Consider the following 20,024-nt stretch of genomic DNA (forward strand, 5'->3'; position numbering starts at 1 on the left):
GAGAAGTTACAGAATTTAAGACTTTTTTTTTGAGAATCCCACTTCCCCCCCTTCCTTCCCCCCCCTCCCCCCCCCCCCCCCCCCCCCCATCTATGATGTATATTTGCATAGTTAGATCTTGTATAGCAAATCACAACAGAGTTAAAATTTTTTTGAAAGTACACAATTCAGTAGAAGTTCAATGGAGAAGTAATGGAAATGATGTGCACTAAGTAATAGAGATAGTAACAAAAATAGTAAAGTGTAGAAGTGTATTGCCTTATTTTTCAGTTGTCAAGTGAAATGGAGTATAATGCTCTGCTGGCCTTGTTACAGGCAAGGAAGAACTGGTTGGTGATTTGAGGGTGGATGGCAGCTTTGCCTGCAGGAAATATGAGACTGATGTTTAAAACTGTGAGAAAAGTGAGCAAGTTAAATAGTAGAATGGTATCCCTTGGCTTCAGAAAAGAAGATTTTGGCAGGATTCTGTGGAATGCTGTTCTAACAGGATAAGAGCCTTAAACCTGGTTGAGCTTCAAAAACAGCTTTCTCTCAGGCCAAGAGACTTGTTCTGATGTGCAAAAACATAATTATGGCAGAAGTGCAATATAGATGAACAAAAGCTCCTGACTGCACTGAAATACAAAGTGAAACATATCTTTGCTTAATGGGAAAAATTGCTGGAGATAAACTCATTTCCTGCTAGTGGACTGTGCTTACATGGCAGAGTAGATACCTGCCTGTGGAAAAACTAAGAGTGATATGCAGAATACATTGACTTTATCAAGGCCTTTTAATACAGTTTGCCACGCAGTACTTAATCCTGTAACAGTGAGATATTGATTAGATAGTGGGGGATAAGTTGTGTAGAAAAGTGTTTGGGCCACTGTGCTCAAAAAGATGCATTCAGAGGTACCAAGTCCAATTGGTAGCTCTTTGCTTGTGGTATTCTTCAGGAGTCACTCTCACATTTTGTGTGCCCTCCCCTTGTTGTCAGTGCCAGAGACTGTCTCTCTTGCCATTCTTTCATTCAGTCTGATGGCTCCTTGAGCTGACTCCCTTATCTGCTTTTCCTGTTATCCTCTCATACTGGTTAAACGGGGAGTATGACTAGTAGAGCAGATTCATCAGCATGAGTTAGTATTGCCAGATAGCTGAACCACTGAGTCACCAGCTTGAGTATCTGGTTTAAGCTTCATTACTTGAATTTTGGATTGTGTGGAGCGAGTGAATGACTTTCCAGAAGATGAGTTGAAAAAGGACTTCTGGCCATTGCTCCTTTTCCATTTTCTGCTGTACCCTAGGTTTAAATTAATAAAAACTCTGTGGGAACGGTGTTGTTGACACAGCTTTGCTTGCTCTCCCGATGTGCTGCTACACTTGGGGCTTCTTGCCTTTCATACAGGTTCTAGCTTGGATGTGTGTGGTTAAGAATGGATGGCTGACAAAAATCAGTCTCACATAGGTTGCCTTTTTGAAAGGAATAACTCTTGGTAGTAAAGTTTTTAAGTTTAGGAGAGAGGATTTGTAATATGAAGAAGAATGTATAACACCACAAAGAAAGAAGAATGTTAAAGCAGGTTATACATTGAGATAACTAATTGTTATGATTAGGTTAAATGAAGCGTCTGAAAGGTACCGGTCAGAGAAGTGGAGTAGGTAGTGCTAAGATGGTGTATCGGTAAGACAATGGAGCAGATTTCAAAATAACAGTGGCCTAAAGTTATTTTCTCTTAAAACTAGTATGTGTTGTGCTTTATTAGTTGTATAATATTAGCTTAGGCTGTTTTTATTACCTTAAAAATGGGGAGAGAGTAGACAGGAAGTTCAGCATTACTCAGAATGATGTCTTGTTTTCATTTGTGATGAAGTATGTGACTGGAGTTCATGTCATTAGTGTGTTAAAACAATCATAATTGCTACTAACTCCATTTTTCTTTTTTTTTTCTTCCCTTGCTCTATTATTATGCTTGACTGCTTTACAAAGGAGGCCTACTTCTTTAGCTGTGGAGAAAATACGAGTGCAAAAGGGAAGACGTATCTTACCAATTCGCTGTTTGATTACAGAAGTCCAGAAAATAATAGTATTCGTGCAGAATTTATTTTGGATGCAGCTCATCATAAGGTCAGAGAATTAACTTTGTCCTACAGAACAACCTTTTCTAATGCTTTCCAATGAATGATTTTTTTTAGATCTGTGTACTGTTAGAGATTTTGAAAAATGCTAACTACTGAGCAACTGCAGGGAAAATTGGACATGTGAAAGAATCCTAGCTGAAGGTCCAACATATGCTTCTTTACACTGAAGCAATAGTTTGTTCATGGTCTTAAAACTGAGACTCTCTTGGAAATCAGGTCTGGGGACACGTTAATTCTTTTGTCTGTGTGCGCTCTATTCCTCTACTTAGAGGAAGCTTTGCTAATCCACCTTAGCAGAGGCAAATTTTCAGTCACTATTAGTCTGTCTGTTGTACATTAAAACTTAATTATCTGACTGTCCCCGCCTACTAAAGGCTGGATGCAGTGACCAATATGGTCACTTCCAGGTGTGATGCCTTGTTGTTAGTGTACTGATAAGCCACTTACAATTTTGAATGTATCTAATTTCTTTTAAATTTTAGTTTTATTATATTCACCAGTACTTGATTAAGTTTAACATGAAAACTTGCATTGAAAAGAAGTGAAATTAATTAGTGAAATCACATACATATTCAAACACTTCTCATAGCTTTAAGTTTTAGTCTTCCCTTGATCTGTCTGTGTTTTATGATTTGCCTCTGTTTTTTTTTTGTTTGTTTTTTGTTTTTTTTTGCAAATAGGGAAGTAAATTTGATATGTATCAATGGAATACATTAATACATCAATGGAATATATATATATATGTATAAAATTCCCAGTAGTGGCATAAAGTTTTGCTAAGCTATTACTGTTTAAAGATAATATAAATAAATTAGCTTTAGTTTTGATTGTTGTTAATTAGGCAGATCTGTTGGATGCAAGGGGTCAAGTGAAGAATATTTACTCCATTAAAGGTATTAATTAACTAGAAGCTATTGATGAATTGGTCAGTGTGTCCACTGGAATTATGGATGTGCCTTTGTGTGGCCTCAAACAGAAGTTATATCACCTACCAGAAAGGTGAATTCTTTGGGATAACCTCTGTCCTTTGTTTTGATAAGCCTTTCTGTGTGTTGATGCTCAAATCCAAACACGAATATATCTCTCTCATACCAGCCTATCAGTTGGTAATCTCAAGATTATTTCCTTATACAACATTTTCTTTGTTTGGTTTGCTTTGTTGGTAGGAGACGTACACAGAGATAGCTGGAATGCAGAGGTTTGGGGCTTTTTACATGGATTACTTGTACACAATGGAAAGCACCAGTGGCAAAGGTACCTTTTTTCTTTGTTTACCCTGTTAAATAATTGAAACAAAGACTCTTCAGACCAAACTGGTCCTTGACCAGCTGTCCTCTAACTTACCTTAGATTTACCATCATGTTCATAGTTAAAGTGGTTTCATCTGCACTGGCATGTTTGGCTGTTTGTTTTGTTGTTGATTGTTGGTGTTCTTTCTTTTTTTTTCTCTTATTCAGATAGTACCACTTTTAGTCAGTGGCTAGACTGAAAATACTTTTCTTATAGCACTGGTAAGGTTCATGAAGTATGATATCCTTTTTCAAAATTACTGTTATTATTGGCTTTAGAAAGCAAATGTTTTGAGATATCTTGGAACTGTGTTGACAGTCTATTTGATGCAGAAGATAAGGCCTCATTTTCTCCTTTGAAGAAAATACAAGGATGAAAGAAGTATACCCTCAGAATAACTCAACTGAAAGTATAGGTGAAGGTGACTTCCGTGGTTGCAGAGAACATGGTGGGGAGAATTAATCTTTAAAAATACACACCTCAATGATTTTGTGAGCAGACACTAATCTAAAGCATGCACACTGAGGCATTAGCTTTAACTAAATTAGTTTTTTAGATTCTCATCAATTCTTTTCTAATTCTGAGACAGAGTAGATTTGATCAAGCATGTCTACTTTGATGTCAAAAAAACCCCACCCTAGACTAAGTAGTTAATGTATCAAAATTCACTCTAAATATTCTTACTATACGTTCATTCTTATAATTAATTGCAGTGTGACTATTGTCAATAGTGTATCTATTGTTGACTAACCCTTTTCAGAAATCGCTCAGTTCGAAAACATTCTTTTTTTAGCTCAAGGTCCTGTTATTTTCACCTCTTCTGTTTCTCTTCTATTTCTTTCAGTTTGCTTTCTCAGGATCTTAACTTCTATTTTCTGTGTCAGTCACAAGGAAGACACCTCACAAAATGTAACGACTTCCTACTGAGCCTTTCAGTGCGCTTTTAGTTCATTATTACTCATATAATTCAGCTACCTGAACACACGAGAGAATGGAGTAGTTAATTTCAAATGTGTAATTAATTGTTTTTCTAGAAGCAAGAATTTTAAACCTTACATTTTTAAATACATTAGTTTCTCTGAAAAGGAGGCATAACATTTTGTGTTGTTTTCTAGGTAATTTTCTATGTTGAGAGTCATGTGTGTAGTTAATAGAACATAAACAAATAACTGTAAAATATATTTAAAACAAATGTGTAAATATTTCAGTTTTCTGATAACTGTAGAAATCTCGCTACATTTTTAATATGTGGTATTTAATCTTTATATATTTTTCTTCCTTGTTTTGATGCTAGCAGTGTTTTAATTACAATCAGTGCTCACCACCTTTCCCTAAAAAAAAAAAAAAAAAAGCTAACACAGCTTAAATTATAGGAGGTAGTTACTGTGATTGTAAGATTTTTATCTATCAAGGCAATTTTGGTTTGACACCTTCTTTGCCCCTTTAACCTTTTCTGAAGCATACGATTACTGATTAAACCACAAGTACCTCCTGGATAACATTAACCTCAGGAGTTTCGTCTGTCACTTACAGAAATGCATTAATCATTTCTAGTATTTTGAATAAAAACAAGATAGTGAGTCATGCACAGAAGTTTTTTGAAATTCTTCTTTATTTCTATGGGGTTTTTTTTGCTTTGCATTGTAATTCAACACAGTAAATTCCTTGAAACATTGTGAGGTGTGTTGCGCTGATCAATGATTGCATGACCGACAGATCTGATGGAGTGTAATTTTGAAGTTGCTTTGTTTATAATGTATATCTATTTTGATGACATGTTTACTTTGCAGCACTCTGATGTGAGGCTTTTGTCAAGCAGAATTAGGCAAAGGTTTTGTGAAGGACTTGGATACTCAGTGATCAGAAACCTGGTTTTCCTTTATGCATCTGTACAGTTTAAAAAGTATCCTGTAAGCACTGAGTTCTTTAGAACTTAAATACATTATTAAGTGTAATTTTTTCACAAAGTGGTTTGTATAAATATTGTCACTTCAGTATATTATCCTTATACCTGAAATATATTCAAGTGAATTTGTTTTTCTTCACGATGAAAAAGCATACTGTTATTGGGCCATTATTAAGCCTTCTAGAGGTTTTTGGCCATGATATTTTTTTGGAGATTATAATTTTTTTGCACTTCCTTATAGTGTTTGTCTGAACTGAACAGAGGATAGAATCAGGAGAAGTGCTGTCAGAAAATGTGTTAGTAGCTTGTTAAATAAAGTATACCCTGACAGCAGACTGTGTGTTGACTTTCAAAAAAAAAAAAAAAGAAGTCCTTTCCTGTGTTTATTAAATAGGCTCTAAGTGTTAGTTTCAAGGTTTGTTTTTTGGTTGCCTTTGAAGAATTTTGCATTCCACAGTATTTCCACCTGTAGGCTTGAATAGTCTTTGTACGGTAGGAACATTCTCTCCAGTCTCCTTCAGAAATACAGAGGCAAAGTCATGCATGTCCAGCCTTTAGGCTTGCCTGGGCTGCATTGAGCAAAAAGGAGTTTTCTTGGGCCACATGAATGTAGGTTGCACCAAAAGTAATGCCTTCTATTTGTGTCCATGGAAACAGCAACCAATAACACAGTGCTATTTTTCACCCTAGTCACCACCATTAGCTGTGCATTTTCACCAGCAATGAACGAGAATATCTGATTGCAACTCTATACATTCCATTTGAAAATTTGAAAGTTATTTATTAATGTCTACTGAAAATAGAATTGCAAATATACAAATAAAAAAGGATAATTTTTTGTCAATCTTGAAACCTGTTCTCGAATTCCTTAATTGGGATGGAAAACAGGGCTGCATATATTTTGCTGTTCACAGAACTGTGTTTAACCATTGCATCAAAATGCATAAAATTCTTTGCTGTAACTTGAGTCAGCACAGCACTGCACTGTCCTTGTGCCCTGGTTTCAGTTCAGACTGCCCATCACACACCGATGTTTGGTGGTAGCTGAGTAATGGGTGTGTGCCTGGGGCTGGGCTGCACAGTGGGACAGAGCTGCCACTGTGATGGCGCAGGGCAGGGGGTGGCTACAGGATGGGCTGGGCTAGGCTGGGCAGCATGTAGTCAACCCCAAGCCAGGGGTTGGACAGTCCTGGGCTAAGTGCTTTCACTATCCACTTCTATTGGGCTTTTAGGGACAAAGCTCATATTCCTGCAGTAGCCAGGCCCAGGGACGCCTGCAGACCCTTAGACCAGCTTAGGCATATTAGACATAGCCTCAGTTTACTGGGCAACCTTTCTTGCTAGTGCTGAGAAGCACTTTTGGTAGAGGATGATTTCAGCACAAGGGGAAAAATAACATTCAAAACGACCTCCCTTCCTCTTCTGCTGAGCTCACTTCACCCAGAAATGGGACTGGTCTCCTACAGCTGACAGAAGACTAAGTTTCTCTCAGGCAACCAGAAACAAAACATGCTTTCTTAAAGAAAAATGAGATTTGTCTTGAAGTTGTGAATTGCACTGTGCTCTGCTGTTCCAGTGTGAAGGCCCAGGTCCTATGCCTCCTTGACAAAATGGTAGGTCAGCTGTCTGCAGCAGCTGCAGTTCCTGCTGCCCAGTCTGACCAGCTGTTCTTTTCTTGCCCTTTATGTTAGTACAGGCAGATTTTCTTGGTGAGGAAGTTGGCATAACTAGAATTTGGAGACACAGTGATTTTCCAGGTTTTGTGTCATAGTTCTCTACAAGTGTGTATTGTTTCTTACTGTAACAGAAAGGCAGGAGTTTATTAGATTAATTCAGAGAAATGAAGTTTATTTCCATCTAGGTGGAAAGCAGTAGAAATGGAATCTGCCTTGCATAGTAAGTTGGTGTACAAGATCTGGATTGGATAAGGAGGGGTTAAGAGTTTGGAAAGTACTTGAAAATATAATGATAAAAGACATTATGGGAAAAGTAGATGCACTTTGTACATAGCCTTTGGTTTCTGTGGCTTAAACTCATTGAAAGAGTACAAGGAGAGTATGTCAAATGGGCAGCTTTCTAACTGTGTGTGTGTGAAACTGTGAACACTAAGTTGAAGCGAACTGCAATGACTGCCTTGCCTGTTTATTTCCTATTTGTCACAGCTCTGACCATAGGGTTATGAAGTATTATGCTATCTCAAAAGTAGGCACTATCCAGATTCGGTGAATGAATTAAACTGTCATCTTCAATTCTGTCACGTTTTTTCTTTTTTTGTAGGTTAAATACTCTGAGAATCCATTTAATCTTGATTCTTATTTTGTCAGACTGTTGATTTGCATAATGGTTTGTGAGGTATATAATGTTTTGTGCTTGCACCAAAATAATGAAAGAGGTGTCAAAATAATGAGTTACTGAGGGGGAAAATGAAATTTTGTGAACTAAGTGTTAGTGGTGTGAAGATGTTTTTTATAAGCTGTATGTAAGAGGAATATTTAAGGGTCTGAAATTTATTTAACTGAAGTGTTTTCCATAAGTTTATTTAGAGAAATGTAGGCATACTGTTTTATAGCTTGTAGGTGACTAGTATACACTAAATGCTTGTACCTCATTATGAGAAAATGATAGTTATACTTCAATTGGTACAATACATCCTGAACACAAGTTTATTGATCTTTTGGACACAGAGACTTAACCCTTTTATTCGTGTGGTAGACCTGAAAAGTTGTTTGAGATACAATGATTAAATAAGTTTTCTCACTGCCCCTGCTTTACCTCATCACTGAATGGAACTGAGGGCTTATCTTCAATTGTCAATCTGATTTAGAAGGTGTTGAAAAGCAAAGCTGTTATTGGTATCCTGGTTTAAGGTTCTGCAGAAGTTTGGCTGTTGTTAAAGAATCAAAAACTTGAGAGTTACAAAGGTAATTAAAAAGTCTCTCACTGACTGCATGGTGGTGAGGCAGAATCTTGCCCTGTTTGCTAAACATTAAACAAGAGCTATTCCTGTCTAAATACGTTAAAACTCTTGTAGTATATTCAGGTATTCAACTTGCACTATATTCTTTGTGTCAGTCTTTGATCACTGGATTTGAAACAAAAGTAACTGACAACGTTAAAATTTTATGTCCAGTTGTTTGGTGTAACTTGTTCCTATTTGTAAAATTTCTTTTAGTTTCTGGGAACCAGCAAGACCCTTCTTCAGTAAAGAATGAAGAGTTTGGAAATGTTCAGGAGATGTCTACAAAAAGCATCATTGTGGGTCCACTCAATCTTCGACTGGACAGCAGTGCAGTGCACCGGATAATGAAAATGATAGTCTGTGCTCTAGAACATGAATATGAGCCATATTGCAGAACTAAGCCAGGTTTGCTCCTATTTCCTATACAAAGTATACAGAATTAAACCAGAACTTCAGTGATTCTGAAGTTGCAAATTCCAAATAGTTAAAATCTGCCAGGGAATATTACCATTCCAAAGAAGAAAAATATTAAGTACAACTGAAACATTGATATATCCCCATCAGTGCTGGCTATGCCTCTTAAGATAATTCCAGGCATTTTGACCTTCAGACAATCTGAAACCATTTTATTCAATCATTAGTCTCTTGTTGGGTAAAGGGCTTATTTCACTGACAACTTGAAGTTCTCTTCGGATTCTTAGAGAAGAAAGAATGCCTGTTGACATTTACTTGTTTCAAGTAATAGCTAAACTGGACAAAAAATGAATGAAAATAAGTTGTGGTAAAACAGGATGATTTTCTTGTATAAAACTAAAAGCGCTGTATAGATTTCTCACATCTAAAACTTGGATTTTCTATTTTGAAATCCAGTTACTGTTGCATTTAGCCTTAGTTAGAACCAGTCAATTAAAAAAAGATTAAGTGTATTAAATATGAAGGCGGAAAGAAATTTGCTTTCTATGTTTTGCTATTCCCTAACTGTTTTTGAAAAAGCCACTGTAGTCTTTTATATATTTTAGGCAAATTTATGTAATCTGGGTTTATTTTAGATCTTGTAGATGGAAATAGAACTATCCCAAGCTCAGAAGAGGTAGCATCGTTGGAGGAATACATTCCCACTCGGCTTACAACATTCACCATTCTTAAATGCACAATTATAATCCCTGTGGCAGAATTCAATTTACTAGACCACTTGATGCCTGTAATCATGGGTGAGAAGGTATGTACGCACCAATGCTTACTCACTTCTTCATATTAGTGCATGTTATTCTTTAGAAATGATTAAAGCTGAAATATATGAAGAATGTTGAAAATGTACTGCCTTAATACAGGCCTGGTTACACCTCTGCTTTTCATCTCTATCTTCATGGGTAATACCGAAAATTAAAACTATACTTATTCTGGGGTGGAACTGAATTTTCTCATTGGACTGTTATGCTCTGTGCCAGATGTATTATTGATTTCCAAATGAGTTTGGTGCACATGAACTTTCCCTGTAGATAACTAAGGCCAGGAGTGTATGTAGTAACTAACTAGACTTGTTAAAACTGAAGGTATATACTGGTATGAAAATAACATTTGGAGGAGAATGACTTTAAATCTTTTAAATTTTTTATTCATTTTTTCCAGTGGGATGTATTTTGCAGCAGTTCTCAGTATCTTCTGTTCCAATTACAGCAATGGGAGTTGGACTTCTATTTGTGGAGGGTTTTGCTATGTTAAGCAGTCAGTAGTCGATATTCAAGTTGACTTCCAGAATAACAGAATTATTTCTGTATCAACCTTTCTTTTAACTGATAATTTCTTGTCTGAAATTGAGATAACACCTGCAGAATACACAGTTTGGTGGGGTGACCTGATGAGTGTTTATAAAGCATTTACATTTGAAAAAGGTGAATATTGTTGAAAATGTTACTTTTTTTCTTCAGAGAATGATTTGAGCAGTGTTACATTATGGAAGGTACAATTGCTTTAAATTATATTGATAAAGTAAGTAGATACTGCTGATAATGGGTAAACTAACTTGTGCTTTATTTTCTTGTAGAATGTGTTTTATTTACTACACATTTAAGTTTGTATGTGTAATTCAAGTGAATTTCTTGATTATTAATTATTTTTACTTAGAAATTTCAAATTACATTTCCTGAGTGAAGCCTAGTGTGCTTAAAATAACACTAATTTCAAATTTTAGATTGAAACTGATTACATATAAAGTTAACATCCCATTTTGATACAAGTTCAATTAAATTGTTGAATCGATAAAGTACTTTGAATTGGTAGAGCTCTCTGGAGAGTAACTCTAGGTGTCTAATGTATTGCTTAAAACAAGTCCAATTAAAGATGGTTGCTCCAGAGTTTGTCCAGTCAAGTGTACTCCAGGGATGGAGATTGCCCAAAAAGCTTTTGCATATACCCTTTTGGAGTTAACTGTTTCACATTGTGTCCATTGTTACATCTCCTCTCATGGTACACCTTGGACAAAGGTCTGTCTCCATCTTCCATCCCCTCCCAGCAGATAGCTGTGTATGGTAGCAGGATGTCTCTTTGTCTTTCTCCAGGCTGAACACGCCAGTTATGATGGTCTCTCCCAAAAGAGGGCTCGTGCTCTATCTCTCCTTTCTTCTTTGGTAGCCCTTGAAGGAATTCATTTTGTTCTTTCCATATCTGTTTTGTTCTGGATGTATTACTCTGTTTTAATCGATACTATGAAAAAATATAGGTGGATATAAGAAATTGCACTTCTTATGTTTGGGAATTGCTTTTTTTTTTTTTTCTTTTGCTGAGACATCTGGCATGATTGCAAATATGTAATATAATATATGTAATATATGATTGTGTAAAGGTTAGGTGAATATGAGTTTAGTATGATAATAGTGCTTTGGAGTGATAAAAAGTAAATATTTTATAGAATAAAATCTTGACTTTGTATATTGTTGTGTTGGGTTAGCCTTGGCCAGCTGTCCTCAAAAGTGATCTCTTACCTATCCTCTTCCATAGGAAGGGACAGATAAAGATGGGAAGGTAGCTTATCAGTTGCCATTACAAGGAAAACAAGTCTCAGCTTTGGGAAAATTAGTTTATTGCCATTTAAAATGGATTTGGATAGTGAGAAACCAGCTCCTATTCCCCCTTTCTCCCAGCCTCAGTCTCACTGCTTCATTCTTGATTTATCTGCCTCTTCTCCTTCCATGACGAAAGGGAGTTGTGCTTAGTCTGTAGCAGTTCGTTTCTGTTGCTTCTGTTCCTCATGCTTTCACCCTGCTCCAATATGAGCCCAACCCACCGGCTGTACTCCTTGAGGAAAAGTCTGTTCTGACATTGGCTCCTCTGTGGGCTGCAGAGGGGATACCTTCTCCGGCATGGTGTCTTCCAAGTACTGTAGGGGAACTTCTGCTCTGACACCTGGAGCACCTTCTCCCTCTCCTCCTTTGCTGACCTTGCTGCTTGTGCTGCTGTTTCTCACTGGTTTTTCTCCTACATCTCAGCTTGTGTGGTGTTTTTGCCCATTCTTAGGTACATTTCCACAGAGGCAGCACCAGTTTGTCTGCTGGACTCAGCTGCACCCTGTGGTGGGGCTGCAGTGGAGCTGGCTAAAACCGACCTGTCCTCACACAGGCCTGTAAGCCTGTGTAAACTTCTACCACAGAAGAAGTTTGAAAATACTTAAGAATGTGTATTATTTTGATTGTAAGGCTGTGGTAATCAGTACATTTTATTACATGTGGATTTGTTTTTTTTTTTTTTGTGTGCGTGTGTCTACTTTGAGAGAAAGAGATGTTAAGAGTGTATAAAGAGTGCAACGTAACTGTAATAGTTGCATGTTTTTTTCCTTCCCATAGAACTTCAGTGGATTGCTGAATGCTACAAGCTTCCAGCCCCTACGGCCTTTACCTTCTGTCAGAATACTGGTGGATAAAATTAACCTGGAACACTCTGTACCGATGTATGCCGAGCAACTGGTCAATACGGTCAGCAGCCTCAGCCAGCCGTCCGATAACCTTCTTCATTACAGTTATTCACACTGCTATCTGAAGGTAAAAGAAGTCTTGAGCTCTGTTTCTTATTGCACGATGCTGAGAGAAAGTTAAAACAAGTGTAGATGATCCTTAATGGTAACATTAAGTTTCCAGGGAGAGCATTTTCAGGATGTGCCAATTAAGTGCATCTTGCAGAATGTTATTATTTGGGATCGCTACCTCTGAGTGGAGCCAAATGTTCTGTAACGTGAACACAGAACTTCATCTGAAGCAACATTGCAAACTAATTCCAAGGTTCTTGTGGCAGTATTGAGTTAAAATAATTTGAGGGAACATTTCCCCTATTTAAACATAACAGTTGCAGAATATGTAGATTACAATTAATTATATGTAGCGACTTGGTATGACGTTATTAGGAAGAAACATTGCTTTTTCATTGCATTATTACAGCAAAACCTTCACAGTGAGGTATGCAAAGACTCTTGCCAAACAACTTCAGATATTTTCATTATAAGAGGAAAACACTTCGAATGTTCTCAGCTAAAGATCCATTATAAAAGTTCTTATTGCTAGGCTGAGAGAAATCTAAGAAGCTGTGAAATTTTTCAGTTACCTCAGAACAAGTTTTAAGATTGGCCTCACATCCTTTTAAGATGAGCTTTCCTCTCAGTAAATCTGAAATACTTTTGAATGCTACTAAAATGTTAATATTTACTACTGATTGCTAAAGTTTTCAGTTATCCATTCACTTGCGTGCTGATATCTTAAATAAAAATTTAAACAATGAAATCCTTACTGCGTGCATGAAAAACACTGTCCCAGAATTACATGGCAAGGTTTCAGTTTTCTGACTGATGTGTTTACTCCTGTCACATGTAAAGTGATTGAGACAGCAATATGCAAGTCATCTATTTGGTTTTTGTTGGAGGACTTCTTCTGTTCAAGAGATTTAGCAGCTGTTTGATGAGCTTTTTCAAGAGGTGGAGTATAATTTTGAGAGTTACAACTGTCCCTTTTCCATACTGAATAGGGGAAAATCATAGAGGATAACGGAGATGAAACCTCTAGGTTGTCTCATCAAGAAAAGTGATCAAGTGATTGAAGTGTATCATCTCATTTCCTTAAATACCACTTTTCTAGCTAATGTTGTTACAATAAGGAAAAATGTTGTTTGAATGAAAGACAACGTGCAATTTGCAGATTTAAAAGATAGAGAATAATGTATTTTAACTGCTTTTGAAAAATTCTTGTGCTTTGGCAAAAAGGAAATATGTAAAAATATCTTTTTTTTAAGTGCAAGTAATTATTATATAAAATATTGAATGTATTATGTACATAGAAGTAATCTGAAAATGATCTAATCATAGTGGTATACACTTTGACCAGCTGCATTTGTTTTCAGGTATTTGGTTTTCAAGCAGCATTAACCTCTTTGGACAGTAGAGGATTGTACAGCTTCCCTGTTCCTGTTATTCCCTCTTTCAGTACTGCTCTTTATGGCAAACTGATCAAGTTTCCCAAATATTGGTGAGCATGAAGCATTTACAGTGTCTTTAAGTAACATACTCATGTTTATAATAAATAATTTAAAAATGCCAAACTTCATATATATATATAGTTCTGTAAAGTCTTTGTCTCTTCTGTCGTATTCTACTGTGAAGTCTGTTATCGTTAATAGATCTCTTTGTAAGGATAGCTGTTAATCAGAATTTCATATCCTTGTTTGGACGAAAGATGATGCTATGCAAGCTCTGTAGTAAATGAACTTACGATCGTAAATGTCAATGTATAATATATTTTTTAATAATTGCATTTTCTTGAAAATGGTTTTATAAAGACATTTTGGCTATGCATTGGACAAAGTTTTCTTAGTAAGTGTCTCTAATACTTTTTTTAATGACTAAATCCTGGTAAGGAATCCAGCATATAACAGGTAAACAGGATAATGTGTCGAATATTTTGGCTTCATACATCGTGTTCTGTAGTTAATTTGTTGTTGTGATTTGCTTGTGAAAGTTTATTAGATTATTTGAGAGGGGGAAAAAATAGAGTAGTGGATTCATTCCTAGTCCTACATACAGAATACACTAATACATACAGAATACTCTTCTCTTACAAGCTGTGGTACCATCTTAAATAAAAGACATTTTTAGCATAATCTGAACACCACCAGGTGGTAGCAGCTTAATTGACTTCCTCACATTTTCCATCATTAGTCCATAACAGTACTAAGCATTTCAAATGAACTGCTGTTTTGTTGTGACACATTGATTAAAAAAAAAAAAAAACAACAGCCAGGATAACCAATAATCAGCACTTACTAATTAGAGTACATTAGGACTCTGGTAGGATTGACAGCCTTTCCTGACATAGCCAGACATTTAATCTTGAGCTCAGGTTTGTGATACTTACTTAATTGTGGAAATACATTACTGTTTAACAGCAAATTTAGATTTGTTTAGTATATAGTAAGACCTCATGGATAGTTATGCAACATGATTATTTTAGAGCTTAAAAATGGTTGAAAAATCAGACAAGTTAGTGGTATTTGAATCTTAGTGCTTTCTCATGAGTGCATTTGTGCTCTCTTCTGCATTTGCCTGCTGTCACTGTACTTGGTCATTCGTGGTTGGTTTCTTGCACTCTCACACATGTGCTGCTGCATGCTGGTTATCACATTGCCTTTCATGTGCTTTGTCTGTCTTTCTGTGCCTCCCCCTCCCCCTTGTATTATTATGTGTGCCCAGCTGGAAAATAAAGTATGGTAGACTAATAACAGGTAGACTAATAATACGGAAAAATAAAAACAAGCAGTAGTTTTGAGGGTGGGGGGGATGGTGCTGCCTTAAAAATAGCGACTCAAATTTTATTAAGATTTTGCAAGACCAGGAGGGGTGTATTTTAAAAGAATTTTAGTAGTAACTTTCTCACTTTGTGTGACATGATATCTTTCTAAGGGTTATTTATTTATTAGCAGCATGAAAAAATTATATAAAAGTAACTTATTCCAACAATTTATCTAAACTAAGCAACACCAATTTGCGGGTAATAAAGTAGAAAAACAAATGAGTACAGCAGCAGCCAGGTTAAATGAAGTGTAGTTTGAAGTGAATAAAACTCCAGATGAAATACATCAAATAGCACTTGAACTAAATCGAAATCAGCACGAGGACTGAGAGATTCATTGAAGTCATGCAGTGAGTGAGAATTAGTCTGGTAGGATAACCTGGTAATGTCATTAAACTTAAATTCATTTTCCTTCTCCCCCACCCTCCCCCAAATTATACCACCTGTTTTATTTGGATTTTTAGATTTCACATTCCAGAGTTTCTTAAAGTACACACATCTGATGCTACATGTGTTCTTCTATTTCTTGGTAGAAAATATATACCACAGACCATACTTTTAAAAACAAAGACATTTTATGAACTGTTATGGAATCCCTCAGGTAGTATGTTTTGAGTTAGCAGTGAAAATCTCAACTTTATTTCTGACATAAATCAGTAGAATAGCTTTATTTTCTAGTTGCAATATAGTAATCTCAAAATATACTATATATTAAATATTGTTGTAATATTTATTTTGAAAACTTCAGCTGATTAACATCAGTAGCATATTCTAACAAAATTTCAGCAACGGTCCAATAAATTCCTGTAAATTACCATTAAGGTAGCAAAAGTGCTGTTTCATGTTACTTACTAGATTGATGTCTGCTTTAATTTCAGTTAATACACATTCTTCTGGTAAATGAAATTGATTTAAACTTACTAGTTAACTAAGTCTTTGACATCTTTTAAATTGTTCTATACTTATGTTTATATTTAAATAAAAACATCTGGTATTTTATTTTTCTCAAGTATAACAAGATGCAAAATACTATGTTAATGTCAGTATTTTACAGCTCCTTTATGTAGAGTTGCATGCCAGAATGTAAAGCAGCTTTCAAAGCTTTCAGGAGGATGTCTAAAAACAACTGAGAATTAGCAGAATATGGTTTAAAGCCCAGAATGGATGACAAGAATGTTTATGGCCAAACAGAAATCTTGAGAGGAGTTAGATGACTTTTTTTCTTTCGGCTACAATTGCTGTGGTAACAGATGAGATAACTCAGCGTAGGCAGTTCAGTTTTAAGAACCCTCTATTATTTATAAAATTCCACTTTATTGTACTTCTGCAGAATACTGAAGAGTTAGAGTGTAGATTCTGAGCTGTCTTTCTTTATTTTTTCCAATATCTGGAATTTTGGAACTGTCATCTATGTTTTATGAACCTGAAATTAGTCTGATTGTGTTTGTTTTATTGATTTTTTTTTTCTTCTTCTTTTCTTGCCTATCTTTACTCCCTTCCTTTGACAAGTACTCTGGACTGTTGTCCTCCATTATCAATTTCTGGGAAAGCTCACCGTCTCCACCTGTGACAGCTTTTGATTTTCTGAAACCTAGTGGAATAAGGATGTAATTGGGCATGATGTTATCTATCTCTGCATCCTTTCTATTCACTTAATGAGTGCAGTAGTTCTTTTTCAAGATTTGATGAAATCAAAGATAGTGAGTTTCTTTCTTCTTATTTTGAGACCAGAGCAATAGCTGCTGGCTTGCTGTCTACAGGAAACACCAGGATGGACTTGTGTGATATCTGGTAATGTTAAATTTGAGTGTGTCAATGAACTTTTCATGAACAGGTTGCTGCTGGGTAAATTAGTGTCTGGGATTTCATGGTCTGTACTTTAATGATCACAGAATACAGAGCAGTTATTGGATGTTCTTGATACCAGAACATCCTGAAAAGAATCATTGAAATGATGCTGAGTGAGATCACATGGAATGTGTGGGACAACTGGGGGATCAGGCCTAGCCAGCATGGGTTCACAAAAGTCAGGTCATGCTTGACCAACCTGATCTCCTTTGATGACTCGGTGAGCCACCTGGTGGATGAGGGCAGTTGACTTAGTCTACCTAGACTTCAGCAAAGCCTTTGGCACTGTCTCCCACAGTGTTCTTCTGGAGAAGCTGGCAGCCTGTGGCTTAGACAGGTATGCTCTTTGCTGGGTGAAGAACTGTCTGGATGGCTGGGCCCAGGAAGTGGTGGTAAATGGAGTTAAATCCAGCTGGTGAGCAGTCATCAGTGGTGTTCCCCAGCAGTCAGTATTTTGGGGCCTGTCTGGTTCAGTATCTTTATTGATGACCTGGATGAGGGAATTGAGTGTGCACTCTCAGTAAGCTTGCAGATGACACTGAGCTGGGAGGAAGCATCACTCTGCCTGGGGGTAGGAAAGCCCTACAGAGAGATCTGCACAGGCTGGGTTGCTGGGCTGAGGCCAGTGGGATGAAGTTCAACAGGACCAACTGCCAGGTCCTGCACTTTGACCACAACAACCCCAGGCAGTGCTACAGGTTTGAGGCAGAGTGGCTGAAAGACTGTGTGGAAGAAATTGACCTGGGGGTGTTGGCTGATGCTGAGTCAAACATGAGCCAGCAGTGTGCCCAGGTGACCAAGGCCAATGGCATCCTGGCTTTGTGTCAGAAATACTGTTGCCAGCAGGAGCAAGGAAGTAATCATCCCTTTGTACTCAGCACCAGTGAGGCTGCGTCTTGAGTACTGTGCTTGGTTTTGGGCCCTTCATTAAAAGAAAGAACGTGTCCAGAGAAGGGCAGCACAGCTGGTGAGGGGTCTGGAGCACAAGTCTTACGAGGAGTGTCTGAGCGAGCTGGGATTGTTCAGTCTGGTGAAGAGAAGCCTGAGAGGGGACCTTATTGATCTTTACAATTGCCCGAAAGGAGGTTGTGGCGAGGTGGTAGTCAGCCTCTTCTTCTGTGTAACTGCTGATAGGACTAGAGGGAGCAGCCTCAAGTTGTACCAAAAGAGATTCAGGTTGGATGTTAAGAACAATTTCTTCTCTGAAAGAGTGGTCAGGTGCTGGAACGGGCTGCCTGGGAAGGTGGAGTCCCTCTATCTGGAGGTGTTCAAGGAATGTTTAGATATTGCACTAAGGGACATGTTACAGTGGGGAAATAACTGTAAAGGTAAATATTTACTATGTCTCTACAATCTGTTACGTGTATATTAGATTGGCATGCTAGGTCACAACCTCCTTTTGGCTAACTATTATACAACGACATTGAGAAATACGCATTGCCAACAGCCTGTGGCATTTTCAGTTTTCTTACCTGACTTTCTAGCTTTTGTTTCAATTTTGTGGCCATGTAAATGCCAGATGGATGCTTTGTATACATAATTACATCTTAACTTTTCCATTTATAACTTTAACATTAGAAAATAGGTGAGGGTTCTGAAGACCTTGCACTACTACTTTTTAGATTTCTGCTAGAACCTTAGTTATTGTAAAAGTAACAGTGTAAAAATATTGTTTTATCCTTTCATGGATTTAGTTCTGTTTTCCTCCATCATCCCTTACTAGTTAAACATCCCTAGCTTAATCAAAGCCATGTAGTGATATGCCACTCTTTTTTTCATCATTTTACTCATGCTCCTATCCAGTAAGGAGAAGTGTTGATGTGTACCCACTCATCTGGGTTGTCTTGATAATCCTGCGTGCTTTGAATGATATCACAGAACGAGACCAATTCATGTTGATTCACAAACAATACGGTATTTGAACATCCAGTTTGTTGAACATTTAGAGGTTGATGGTTAGCAAGGAAATTGTCTCCTTTACCAGCAAGGTGCTACTGTGGTAACAGTGGGACATTTTAGGATTTGCTGCGTGCTGAAGAGGGAGGATTAAAAGTAGGTAATGGGGGAATCAAGTGAACTCTGTTACTGTTGTGATTGAAACATATTTTCAGGGTAGTTGGGTAGTTCCGTGAAGTAGTGCTGCTTACAGCTAAAAATGGTGGTAGATTTGTAAGCCTGTGAGCTGTGAGATGGAGCTGTCATGCAGTTAAGTGCAATGGTGTGCTAGTATGAGACAAGTGGACCCTGGCGAAGACTGTGAGTGTTAGATCATAAATCAAGGAAGTTCTCCAATAAATTGACACTTGAGTCTTGAATTTGGCAGCCTGGTTTATTGGCTAGTCACAGTAAATCAAAGGTAATGTCAGTTTTGGTTGAATGTGGATTGTGTTTCACATGGGCAGTTGAGGGGTATGCTTGGTTCCTGAGTCAGAAGCAGAAACAGGTTGAAAACACATGAAACTCATTTTGTAGCATTCAGTTGTGACTGTTAGTTATGTCAGTAATTGGATATAACTGCCAGATGAAAATTCAGGGTATCCTTCAAAACAGAAAGTATCTGAGATTGCATGCCTGAACAGATGCCATCAGCATATGGGACAGCAGAGTGTTTCAGCCACATCAGTGTAATGTGAGTTAGAGTTAGCATGTGTGAAAACCTGCCTGAACTGTTGAGATATGTCAGTGATGTGGACTGTGCAGGAACTGAAAAAAACAGACGTGGGTTCTGAAGAGGTATAATTGCCTCAGATGTGAACAATAAGTCCAGGGAGTATACTGGATTATTTCAGCATTGTTACTTTGATGCCATTGCCTAGAAAATGCATCAAATCAAAATGCCAAATCAAACTTTGTTGTGGTTGGGATTTTCACTATGGCTGTACATTGTTGTTGGAAGAGCAGGTATGTCAGTATATCACAGTAAGTTGTGAACACCGCTATAGGGTGATTTATCAGCTTTAACATGAGAATGATCTTTCACTGAAAGCACACTTTAATATATCCTTATAATAAAAGTTAAGTAGGCAGTGCTTGCATATAAGAATGAAGGTGTGTAAGGAACTTCTGCAGAATATTTTAA

The 20,024-nt window shown here is 37.1% G+C and overlaps 1 protein-coding gene across 7 annotated transcripts in view; it reads left to right on the forward strand.

Annotated features, from left to right (window-relative positions):
• VPS13B (vacuolar protein sorting 13 homolog B) overlaps positions 1 to 20,024 on the forward strand; it is a 411,590-nt gene that overhangs the window by 54,081 nt on the left and 337,485 nt on the right. For all 7 annotated transcript variants that reach the window (XM_040695919.2, XM_040695916.2, XM_040695918.2 and 4 more), the window contains exons 11-16: positions 1,967 to 2,104; positions 3,285 to 3,372; positions 8,487 to 8,678; positions 9,323 to 9,492; positions 12,113 to 12,307; positions 13,653 to 13,777. In XM_040695919.2, the coding sequence (XP_040551853.1) occupies positions 1,967 to 2,104; positions 3,285 to 3,372; positions 8,487 to 8,678; positions 9,323 to 9,492; positions 12,113 to 12,307; positions 13,653 to 13,777 (908 nt within the window). The remainder of the gene's footprint in view (positions 1 to 1,966; positions 2,105 to 3,284; positions 3,373 to 8,486; positions 8,679 to 9,322; positions 9,493 to 12,112; positions 12,308 to 13,652; positions 13,778 to 20,024) is intronic.

This window comes from Gallus gallus, chromosome 2 (genome assembly GCF_016699485.2).
Source record: "Gallus gallus isolate bGalGal1 chromosome 2, bGalGal1.mat.broiler.GRCg7b, whole genome shotgun sequence".
In the NCBI taxonomy this organism is placed as follows: domain Eukaryota; kingdom Metazoa; phylum Chordata; class Aves; order Galliformes; family Phasianidae; genus Gallus; species Gallus gallus.